The sequence below is a fragment of the Loa loa genome (assembly GCF_000183805.2).
Source record: "Loa loa unplaced genomic scaffold supercont3.128, whole genome shotgun sequence".
NCBI classification, from domain to species: domain Eukaryota; kingdom Metazoa; phylum Nematoda; class Chromadorea; order Rhabditida; family Onchocercidae; genus Loa; species Loa loa.
In genome coordinates, this window is record NW_018108308.1 from 3542 (window position 1) to 14972 (window position 11431).

General features: G+C 33.6%; 2 protein-coding genes across 2 annotated transcripts in view; both read right to left on the reverse strand.

The window, feature by feature from the left end:
* Positions 1 to 2750, reverse strand: part of LOAG_17785 (hypothetical protein) — a 5792-nt gene extending 3042 nt beyond the window's left edge. The window contains exons 1-3 of the mRNA XM_020450447.1: positions 2564 to 2750; positions 1000 to 1143; positions 306 to 438 (exon numbers count right to left, since the gene is read on the reverse strand). Of these exons, the coding sequence (XP_020305876.1) occupies positions 306 to 438; positions 1000 to 1143; positions 2564 to 2710 (424 nt within the window). The 5' untranslated portion in view covers positions 2711 to 2750. The remainder of the gene's footprint in view (positions 1 to 305; positions 439 to 999; positions 1144 to 2563) is intronic.
* A 3802-nt stretch (positions 2751 to 6552) lies between these two features.
* Positions 6553 to 11431, reverse strand: part of LOAG_17786 (bromodomain containing protein) — a 15200-nt gene continuing 10321 nt past the window's right edge. Inside the window, exons 32-43 of the mRNA XM_020450448.1 lie at positions 10615 to 10748; positions 10350 to 10531; positions 9980 to 10092; positions 9696 to 9788; positions 9265 to 9441; positions 8989 to 9177; positions 8592 to 8705; positions 8376 to 8474; positions 8076 to 8259; positions 7857 to 7949; positions 7444 to 7671; positions 6553 to 6968 (exon numbers count right to left, since the gene is read on the reverse strand). Coding sequence (XP_020305877.1) covers positions 7484 to 7671; positions 7857 to 7949; positions 8076 to 8259; positions 8376 to 8474; positions 8592 to 8705; positions 8989 to 9177; positions 9265 to 9441; positions 9696 to 9788; positions 9980 to 10092; positions 10350 to 10531; positions 10615 to 10748 — 1566 coding nt within the window. The 3' untranslated portion in view covers positions 6553 to 6968; positions 7444 to 7483. The remainder of the gene's footprint in view (positions 6969 to 7443; positions 7672 to 7856; positions 7950 to 8075; positions 8260 to 8375; positions 8475 to 8591; positions 8706 to 8988; positions 9178 to 9264; positions 9442 to 9695; positions 9789 to 9979; positions 10093 to 10349; positions 10532 to 10614; positions 10749 to 11431) is intronic.

Below are 11431 nucleotides of genomic sequence, written 5' to 3' on the forward strand. Positions count from 1 at the left end.
AAAAAAAGGTTTACTACGCATTGAAAATTTGATGGAACCTAGAGAAAACGGCACTTATTAACACCGATGAAAAAATGAATGATTACTGGATTTTTTTTTTTTAAACCAAGAGTCTCGCCCATCTTTCCAGGTACAAAAAAAAAAGGAGAAAAAGGACTTTCTAGCGATGTTCCAGATACAATGAATAAATATGAAATATTTATCTGTCACTGCCATCGTTATCGCTGTCAAAATTTTTCACTACTGATAAAACAGATAATCTGTTCAAACTTTTACAAGATGCAAATTCTGAAAAAGAAAAATACTCATAGAATTAAGCGTTGAAGCGTCATCTCCTGTTGCTGATGATAAATGCTTGTTTTCCAATTGCAAATTCTTTACCATCGACCACAGATCATCGATTTCCTTCCGATAATTCTCTTCTACTGCTTCCAATTCCTACAATTTTTGATGTTACTTTCATTATATTTAACATAGTATATAATATGATGAATTGAAATCCATCTATGATTTCTCTCTAGAAGAATGAAGAGGAGAAAAGCAATTCAGACCCAGCAGACTGACTAGAACGTGAGAAAGGCGTAAAGCAAAATCAGGATTAGGAATAAAAAACAGGACCCACAATTCAGTGAAACTTCCTATTGTCACTAGCGTTATAGAAGAGAAAGAACTGATGAGAAGATAAAGAGCAATTATAGGTAAATTCAATAAAAGAATATTTAGGTGACTGTAAAAAAAACACTATTTTGATATCGTCCCTAACACAAAATAACAGTTAATTTAGAATCTCATATAAGCAGTTGTAACAACAAGTTTTCCAATGTTTCGTGTGGCAAATTGAACTAGGCGTTTACTTCTCATGTCACTTCGTATTTGGAATAATTAAAAGAGATAATATTACAAGAGTGGATGGAACTTAAGCTTCTTCAATCAACAAGCCACATTGTAAAAATAGATCGAAACAAAAAGCTCCACTACTACTAAAAACAAAATGACCACCAATTCAAATTTGATCCGGTCTTGCTGTTTCATCTGTTTTTCATTTTCCAATCTTTCAACTGTTTTCTTCAACATCAAAATCTCTTCATTTTCTTTTTCATTATGATTGGCAAATGATTCGAGCGTTTCGAGTGCCGAGATTACCTGCAAACAGTGACACAGTAACATTAGCTTTCAATGGCAAAACTGAAGTTAAAGAACTCTAAAGCGAATGAAGTAAAACGAAAATGTTTAAGATGTAAAAATGTGTAACCACTTAAACAAAATGATATAAGCTTTTATTTTACACTACACTATGCCATAAAACACTTTCCAAGCAGCAATTAGATAGACAGGCCATCACTTAAAATAATAAAAACCATAATGTAAAAAACAAACAGCAATAAAAGCAGAAAAAGAGGAAAACTGTGATTTAAAAATCTATCACCTAAGCTTTATGATAAATTAAGCAAGGAAAAACCAGTAACTAAAATAATCAGTGAAATTTTTAAAAAAAAACGACTTGGATCAATAAATTTATTGATACATTTTTTTTTATCTGGAATTCACTGGTCATAAAGGAACTAAAATGTCGCATGCACGATAAATCCCGCCGGTATATATCCCTCGCTTAACTAATTACTTTCTTCACTTACATATTAAAATTTTCTTCACTTACATTTACATATTAAGATACTTTCTTCACTACTTTCATACTTTCTCCACTTACACATTAAAATTAACTTCCCAACTAACTACTTTTTTTTAATACCGCATATAGCTGATAAAAAACATCGATGAAGCCATTCTACCAGCTTCCTCCCTATATACGCCATAACATCCGATGCTGTTCAACAACTGAAATCTCATTCCTAATTTCTTTCTTCCCCGCTAAATATACTATAAAAGCAAGTCATGTAATGCATTATTATAACCAAGGTTTTTTTTTCATTAATTTTTTTTTTAATCAGATCCATTACTATAACCAAGATTTTTTTTTTAGAGGACTGCTCTGATTTGAAACACCAGGAAGAAATACTGAGGAAATACTACCTTGTCACTCCATTCATCTAACCAATTTTTTTTCCAATAAATGGAACTTTTTGAACAATAGGAGAACATTTGACAAAATAATTGATATTATATTGGGAGCAATTTATAAATGTTTGAGTAGCGATTACATATAAATAAATAAATTATTTCCCGGAGTAAAAACTGCAACCACAGATTTTAAGATCCCCTTTCTATGACGGAAGTTTATATGTTCTGCGATAATGAAAGGTCCTCCAAAATCTACATATATAATGAAAGTATTCCCTTTCTGTTTATTTTGCGATTTCCATTCATTTTGTAATTTCAAAGTTCTTGGTAATTCAAGGTTTTAAAATCATAATTTGATTTCAGCTGAAGCTTCTTTAAGACATGACTTCATACTGGCATGTATTTAAAAGTGATAAACGAGAAATATGATGCAAACAGTGAAAAGCTAGTTCAGTCACAATACTGTCATACTGTTTAAATTGAAAGGAATAACCAGATTAAATTTATAAAGAAAATTTGGGCATAATTACTTGGACATAATTACCTTGGGCATAATTCGTCGTACACTATCATTACCAAACTCATCAATAATTCGTTCAAAATCTTTACCGATTGAAGCAGCCAGATCGTAAACATCAACAACAGTAATATGCTTTGAGGGACTATCAGCTGGGGACCTTACATCAGCCATTATTGTAGTATTTGTCCTGCTTACCTGGAAGAAAAAAGATCAATAACAGCTGAGGAGAGCTGCATCACAAACCGAACATATTGCAGAAATTACATGAACCTATGCCCAATCAGTAAAATACCTAAAAACAACCAAGTGTTCAAAAACGTAGTTGTTTTTCAAGATTATCATTACCAAAAGATGTGAATTCTAACACTCGACATCAAATATCTTGTTAATCAGAACAGTCACACAAGATGAGATGATTTAACAGAATACTTCCTTCATAAAGGATGCAACTTCATCGTATCACAAAACTTTACTAAACTGAATCACATTACGATCGTACGCAAGATCATTCGTACCATAATAATTCACGAGTCCAACAAACTGAAACTTATCTTACGTTTAAGCCAGAGAAATATACTCACTATTTAAGGTCACTTGTAGATGACAATGTCCTCATTTATGTAATAAGATCGGATGAGATGGCCTGAAAACGGAGTTAAACTTGAAATGCAGATAAAGACCTAATTAATAAATACTGCAGGAACAATTAAGCGAATGTATAGTGGAACTTTGTGAAGTCAAAACAATACATACTTTCATTCATAAAACAAAGAAAGCAAACATTTCTGAAAACAACTTATAGAAAAGTCCTACGAAAATTAAAAAGACATAAGGAAATCTTTGGAGATTTCGGAGTTGAGTCATGAATCATTCAAGATTCCTCACGTTAAATTGTTGAGAACAAGACCAATTTGGAAATTTGATTTCTTCCAAGCAACAATAAAAATATGAATATGAGAAGGATTAAAGTAATGAAGTATGATCCCGTGGTGAATGTGAATTTTCGTCTGATTAGAAATAATAAAAAATAAATAAATAATGATTTGTTCCTGAAATAATGATTTATTTAAAAAGATAAATGTGTAGAATAGTGGGAAAGGATGAAAAAAGAAAGGAATTAGGGACAATAAAGAGAAATGATAATTGCGAGTACCACATCGCCTATCGTTCATCCATTTCCATCTCTCAACAGCAACGGAATGGCCACCAGCAGCACCAGCACAGCATTCTTTTCAATGCTGCATTTTCAAATTTATCGATTTTTCGTCCTCCTTAAAATTCTTGAAAGTGTATAACTTGGCATGAGGACGGACACGCCCGCCCATAGCACATGTTCCAAATCAGAAAAACCCAAGTACTGGATGTATACGAAAAAACCGGTCTTCATTTACTGACATTTAACTTATCCATTTACTAGGAGCTTTATTTCAATATGCACATGCGCTCACACTACAAGCATTGCGTTAATCTTATGCAGAAACCCAAGAGATCTTTTTACTTCAATGTCATTTCGGTTTCAATCTCCTATAGATAATAATCAATATTCCTGAGAACAACTCTCAAAACCAACAATACTAAAAGAGATTTGAATATCGATAAAAACACGAAAATATCCTAGCATTTAGCAGACAGATTGGAAGTAAGACAACTGATCTAGACAACCCTGACTTAGACCATCCAGCCTCTATTAATCAATATGTAGCTATGTCTTCCTAGCTTACTTGAAAGTTCTTAAAAAATACTAGCATACTTCGACACAACTTAAATGTGTTCTTGACGGTCAATATTGATTCCATAAAATAAATTTTTAACAGATCTCTAATTCTTCCAAGATTTTTACTGAGTATTTGTAAAAGGAAAAGCATACATTACAAAATGCTAAAACTAAGATCAGTAAAATCATTTCAAATGGATTTTATATTTTAATAATCTGTGCATGACATTCGATCATAAGCTGGTTCTGGGACCAAAAAAGGCTGAGTGGTGTACTACACATCGTCCTTAGTGCCCTTCTAATGATCGTTTATCTTGCACTAATTATGTAAAGTAGCAAATTTTATTGTTTTCTGTACTTTGTTGGGTGCTTGGTTTAATTGCTGGCTGGTTTCTTTTTCTTTTTTTTTTTCTACCCGAAAGCACCAGACAATTTATCTCAGTACTGTGTTTTTACATGTCGCCGACTGCTACGTTGACAGTCAGAAGAGTTTCACTGTCCAGTTTGACAAACAAATACAATCAATAGAAACATCTCTACTTTAAAGTAGTAGGACAAATATAAATGACAAGGCATTAGGGAATGAAAGATGGCGCATCTGAGTCTAAATTAGGCGGAGAAAAAGTCAGTTTCACAATAGCTAAATCAAGAATCAGGGGGACAGTTTTAGATGCCATACAATAAAGATTCATGACAATAATCGATGGGAGCGCTGAGACAGAAAGTGGGAAATGCGATAAAGAGATAGAAGAATAGTGAATGATGCTCGATCATATCAAGCCACAAAACAAACTGAAACACTGCTAAGGATATTCCCATTGATTCCAATGGCACCATGAAAAGAAGGCTATAGAAGTTATCGCAACTGCTTAAAAAAGTACAACAGTGAAGAAAGATTTTATCGGTGAGATGAAGGAGCTTACTGGGTACTTGCCCTTTCAAATAAAAGGAGTAAGCATGATTTTGACGGATCGATAAAACGATTGACAGACACTGCTTTCTTCACGATGGGTTCTCGGAAATGGGCATCTAACATTTGAAGAAACCATTTACTTTAGAATGATAAAGAGGTCATTCCATTCAGTGAAAATCTCATTGCTTATAAAACTACACAAACTCACTAACTTTTCACCCCCCACTTTACTTTTGTACATAGGAAATGATTTTTAAAAAAATTAGTGGGAATAGTGAAAATATTAACTAAAAAACTTTACTGTCTCATATTGCATGTTCAACAACGAAAAGAACATAATTCAGATAAAATGATCCATATTACATAAAGGCCATATAACGGTTCATCAAAAGAAAACAAACTAATTATATATTCTACCAGAATTATATTAAATAAACTTGGTAATCATCCCCATTCAGAGGTCTTTTACCGCAATGAGAATCAGTGAAATTTCGACCTGAATATATATTCACTTTTAGTAATGAAAATAAAGACCGTCATATTGCAGCACGATGGGAATCTCCTTTGATTTGACTTCCTCAGTCAATATGTTACCGTCAAAAACTCAAGAAAACGACACCTTTAGGGGGCGCTCTACGCCGTAAATCCTATCTGTAAAGCGTAAAATTGACGATTTGTTCTGAACAGAATGTTCCTGGAGTCTTTTTGTTCCGTTAATATCTGTGCGTGAATTGATTTCTTCTATACTTCTGAACAAAGCTTTATCGAACTCCTGCGCAGGCATAAAAAACATACTTAAAATGAGAACAGGACAAAAACTGCCCTTAGATTTCCGGATTTTATGATGTTTTGATTGCTCCAAATCTCGAGAATCGCTCAAGAATTCTCGGCAAAGGCACTACGAATCAGATTAGAATTTGATCATCCTAGTGGATTACGGTTATGAAAAGAGCAACTGCATACATATTTCGAAGTGGGATGAGGAAACCGCAAACACAAAAATCATTTCGTAATCCAATCTATGAAGGAAGGATAAACAATTCAGGATGAGAAGTACCGTACCGAATGAATGCAAAAAGAAGTGTTTACTCCTTTATTGAAATTTCTAGAACCAGAAACTATAAGCAGCAGTGAGATATGGTTAAACCAACTAGCTTTATATCCATCGAAAAGCGAAACTATTCCACTGTAGAATTGTTACCACGACCATGCCACAATGGTGATGGAAAGCTGTAAAGCTGTTGATTTCTTCGACGAAAATTTTGAATTCAAAGATAACACTTCCGCTATGAAAATGCTATAAATCTATGGAACGAAATAGAAAAATGGAACACTTCAAAAGGACTTTTCTACAAAATTGAATTTCGAAGAAAAAAAGAATGAATTCCGACAAAAAACATCGCCTTAACTGTTGTTACAACAGTGAATATACAATAATATAATACTTCACAACCAATTTGTGACATGATTGATGCAGAACCCTGGGATTCATTGTCACTGCCCACTCTGATCAGGAAATTCAAACTACAAACAAGGAGATACAATGTTCTTTGAACAACGGGATGCTGTAAACTTTTGTTGCAAAACTCTTTTCCAAGAAACAGAAGGACCTGCGAACAAAATTACTGCAGAACAGCATAACTATACACCAGTAATCAAAGTAATTCTACTGTTACAAAAAAAAAAGAGAACAGCACCAAATATAATCAGAAACAAAACCCATAATATAAATTCGCGGGGTCAGAACAACCAACGAATTCATTCTGCTGGATATTGTGAACAACTTTAAGATAGGGATGAGTCTGAAAAAAAAGAAATGCAATTTTAGACAGCAATGCCTCCTAAAACATATAAGCAGCAAATATAATCTCCCCAAGCTCTTCACTTTGAATCACTAGAGCATTAACTTCATCTTTTCTGTTTCTAGCACGGATTTTCAGACGACGAAACTCACTAGAGCTAGCTAGTTATTATGGCGAAATTTTCCATACAAAGAACCTAGCTGAAATTCAAAAGTTATTGAAAATAAAAGCCTTCCATACATTCTCATTTTATAATCCCAATGGCTTAGTCAGGTATCAAAATCTGAGCACTGTGTACATATTTTATGAGTAATTGCTGACTAATGCTGGCCAAAACATAGCTCATCCCGCCTTGGGATTGCATAATTATAATTACATTCGATTAATTTTATGCTAACAAGGTTTGCAAAAAATAAAGAATGAGTATTATGCATAAACATCAAATGAGCTCTTAAATCAAAAAAGAGAATGATACCTTTTTGCTCTCGTCTTAAAAAATTATCCCCGTGACGTAATCAAAGCGTAGTAAGATCTTCTAGCTTTGGTCTTTTTGCCTCCAAAAACTGCTCATCTTCATCCTCATCAGTATCGCTCAGTGCTAGATCTGCGTTCAGCTGACCAGAAGTATGCATTCGAGATTGTAGCAAATCATTCTCCACATCACACTGGTTATTAACTTCACCTGTTGCATCACAACTGCTGCCTAGAAATCAAATTTGAAAAATTTCTAAAATTTATAGATCAAACCCATCTCACACAATTACAACAATTACTTATGAAATAATTATCACAAAAAACTTTCATAACACCAAATAAGAGATAGATTACAACTTAACTTAAAACTGAAAATATAGAGCTGCGGTACTACCAAATACACTGCAAGCATACCTAAATCCTGATCTTCGTCATCTAGGTCATCATCACCACTTAAAGCAAGATCATCCTGCAGATTACCCATTGGTGTCATCTCTTCATCATCATCTAAATTATATACAAAAATTACCTTTAAAAAACAAAATTTAGTAAATAAACAAAATTTGCTTGTAATACCAACTGTTCAGCCCATGATAATAAGGTATGTAGACAGGTTTCTGGCTAAATATGGACCTGGTTCCATTTTGACTATATTTTCATTCAGTCTTAATTCAGATTCATCAGGTCTTGAACCCGGAGATGGTTCCTCTACTTCTTCAGTGCATATAGTACTCGCTGCATTTGATTCGAGATCTACGTGTTCGTTTAATGTTGACTGTATATTCATCTCTAGTTCCGCTAACTGTTCCTTTCGTTCCTGTAGCTTAACGGTTGTAAACAAAGATGAATGAATGTAGCAATCATTTAGTGACATTGTTTACATTAAAAAGAGTATATAATCTTGAATTTGAAATGATATAATAGAAAACACACCTCAAGCATCTTTTCGGCCAGTGTACATATTTCAACAGCTTTCGATGTGTACTGTGATGTTTCTGGGGGTCCGTTATACAGTTCACTGTTCCGTCTGATCTGCAAAGCCTTAAAATTAGTTAGGAAAATAAAATCGGCTCATTATTTTTGTATAAAATTTGGAAAATGATTACCATTTTTTCTTTTCACTGAAAGAAAGTAAATAAAAATTGAAACCTGTTTAATATCATTTCGGAATGCTTCGACAGTGGTGTAACGATGCTCCTTAATATTTTGCTGCATGGTACCCAAATCCATCGGTTGATGTATTTTTTCATAATATTGAGGCAGCTAAAAAACTCAATTATTTGATAAACCAAAAAAATGTTTCAGCAATTCTTGCCAGTCACAAGAATATGCAGTAGCAATAAGAGGGCATGATGGAAAAATTAACAATGATTACAAGCGGTCCAGTGAAACGGAAAGGAAAGCATCATTCCAGTTTTAAAAAAATGCGACAATAGATATCTGCAAATTACTTCCATTAGTAGTAGTGTAGCCTTACAACAATTCTAGACAAATGCGGGTGAACTGATTTGAAAGTTTAGTGAAAGCGACGAAATATGAAACTGACCTTCTTTGGGTCAACTTTAAAATGGAATGCAACGCTTTTAGGTATATTTTTACACTCCTGTACAATTTCATTCAGTATAAATGAGAAACCAATGATATCATTATCATCGAGCAAGGGGTTAATTGCTTTCTCCAAAGCAATCAATTTCTGTTCGCGTTCAGCAACATGTCTGGATGCCATTTCAAATACCTAGTATTAGGATTTGTTTTCACATTAAAAATAAATGAAAACAGAAAGCGAGGAAACATTTTTATTTCCCAATTCCAGAAAACTAACATTTTTTGCAGTAATTGTGATAGGGTGGCCACCACCATTATAAAGAATTGAATTATCCATTATCAGCTTGATATCATACAGAAACTGCCGTCTCAATTCGTATTTATTCTCAGAAATTTTCTTCTTGATCTGTTGCAGATCCATTGGTTCCTTTATAATGTTGTAATAATCGGGGACCTAAACAACGAAATGATTATGAAAAAGTATAAATTTCACTCCCTTCGTAGAGTCCTCGGTTTTTTAAAAATAACATCTTTACAGAATCTATCTCGTTCAGCCACTCTAAACTATTTCTTTCCTTTCCTAATTTTATTTTGCTAGTTGGAACGGTATTGATTTCCTCCCGTTTTGAAACTTTTCTGCAGGTTTTAAATAATTGCCTAATTGGAATTAAAATAATGCTTATCAGTGATAAATGTATAAAGTGTTACTTTTTTTGGATTAACTGGAAACATAATTTCTTCACAACCGAAGACACTGCGAACATCGTTAAATATTTCGCTCAAAACAATCGACATCGATACCTACAATTTGTTATGTTTTCTTTATGATTAGCTATTGAGACAAAATAATGATTAGCATGCTTTTTTTGCGTGGCTTTTTGAAAACAGCTGAGATTCATACCAATCACATCTTGAATTTCCGGTGCATCACAATCAATGAAAATATTTGACTTACTAGGATCCACGTAAGCAAGTGTTTTATACAAACTAACTTTTGGATCAGCTCTTATCCGTTTAACGGTTTTTTGTGGGCCGTACAGGTAATCTTCCATTTCAGCAGTATGTCGGCGCTTACTTGAACCAGCTGTAGTTAACCGAGCTTTGCCTAAAATTATGAATATATCTGCCTACAATTCTCATCAACCGCAAGACGGATAACAAGCTTACCATTAGTTAGAATCTGCCATCAAACTTTTTTTATTGAAAAATCAACAACAATGTTTTCAGCAGGTATTACTAGATATCAGACATATTACTAGATATCAGACTAGACATCTTAGAAGTAATGGAATGACAGATTCTATATACAAACAACATTTACAAAAACATGCACAACTGAATTTATAGCGTATTTGCACCAACTTGTTTTAGGTGGTTCAGGAATTCCTAGGATTTGTATATCGTCGTCTGGATCAGTATCATCATGATCGTCGTTCCCATGTACCATACTTTCTTCTGGTTCAGCTGGAGTCAATGATGATCGCTTGTCTCTTTCTGCTGCTAGTTTTTTATCACCTTCTATTAGTTCACGAGGTATATGAAGCCTAAAAGTTCAGTAAGCAAAATGATTTTTATTCCTTAAAACAAAGTTATATTCCCGCATAGTACAATCAGTAAAAAAATTTGCCTAAGCGCATTTTTCTTGATCATTTCTGCATGACTGTACAATTTTCTTGATATTTTCAATTTTGTGCCTTCAACTGCAATCAGTTCTCCAGATGGAACGGCCATCTTCTCAAGTTGTTCATCCGTCAAAGCTACCTAAATCGGTCAAACATGAATTTTGAATCTTCACAAGGTCATGGCTTCGTACTAAACGTTTATGCAAACTTGCTACAAAACTCGAAGTGGAATTCTTCCACTCCATCGGAACATACACTACAGAATGGCATGTGAAATGCAATTTAACATTTCAAAATATATTACTCTTCATTAAAAGTTAGTCAAAAAAACTGATAAAAGCATAAAAGTATAGAACTGTGGAGTGCAATTTACTCGAAACAAAATTGCTTGATCAATATTTGATAGCAGTTTATAATAACTTAAAAATACCGGATGGATATCGCCAACGGTTTTGATGGTTTTCGCCGGATCTTTACCATATAATGGACAAACACTTTTTTTTTCATCGCAGCCATATTTGTAAATGCAGAGTGCCAAAGGATTATTTTTCTTTCGTCCTAGACCTAAATAACCAGACTCTTTTTTTTTCTTCCTCATTTGACAGTAATAGTTCCACGTTGGCTTGAATAAGATATCCACTTTTTTTCTTTTTTTTTCTCATCGTATCAATAGCTAGGCTTCGGTAACTCGAAAACCTCATCTTATAGGGTTTTTTTTCCAATATAGCTTCCTGGTTTATTTAAATTATCTGTCTCATTTTTGTGACATCATTTAGCTATCATTAATTGGATGCATCGATGAGAAGCTCTATTTTGAGTTTT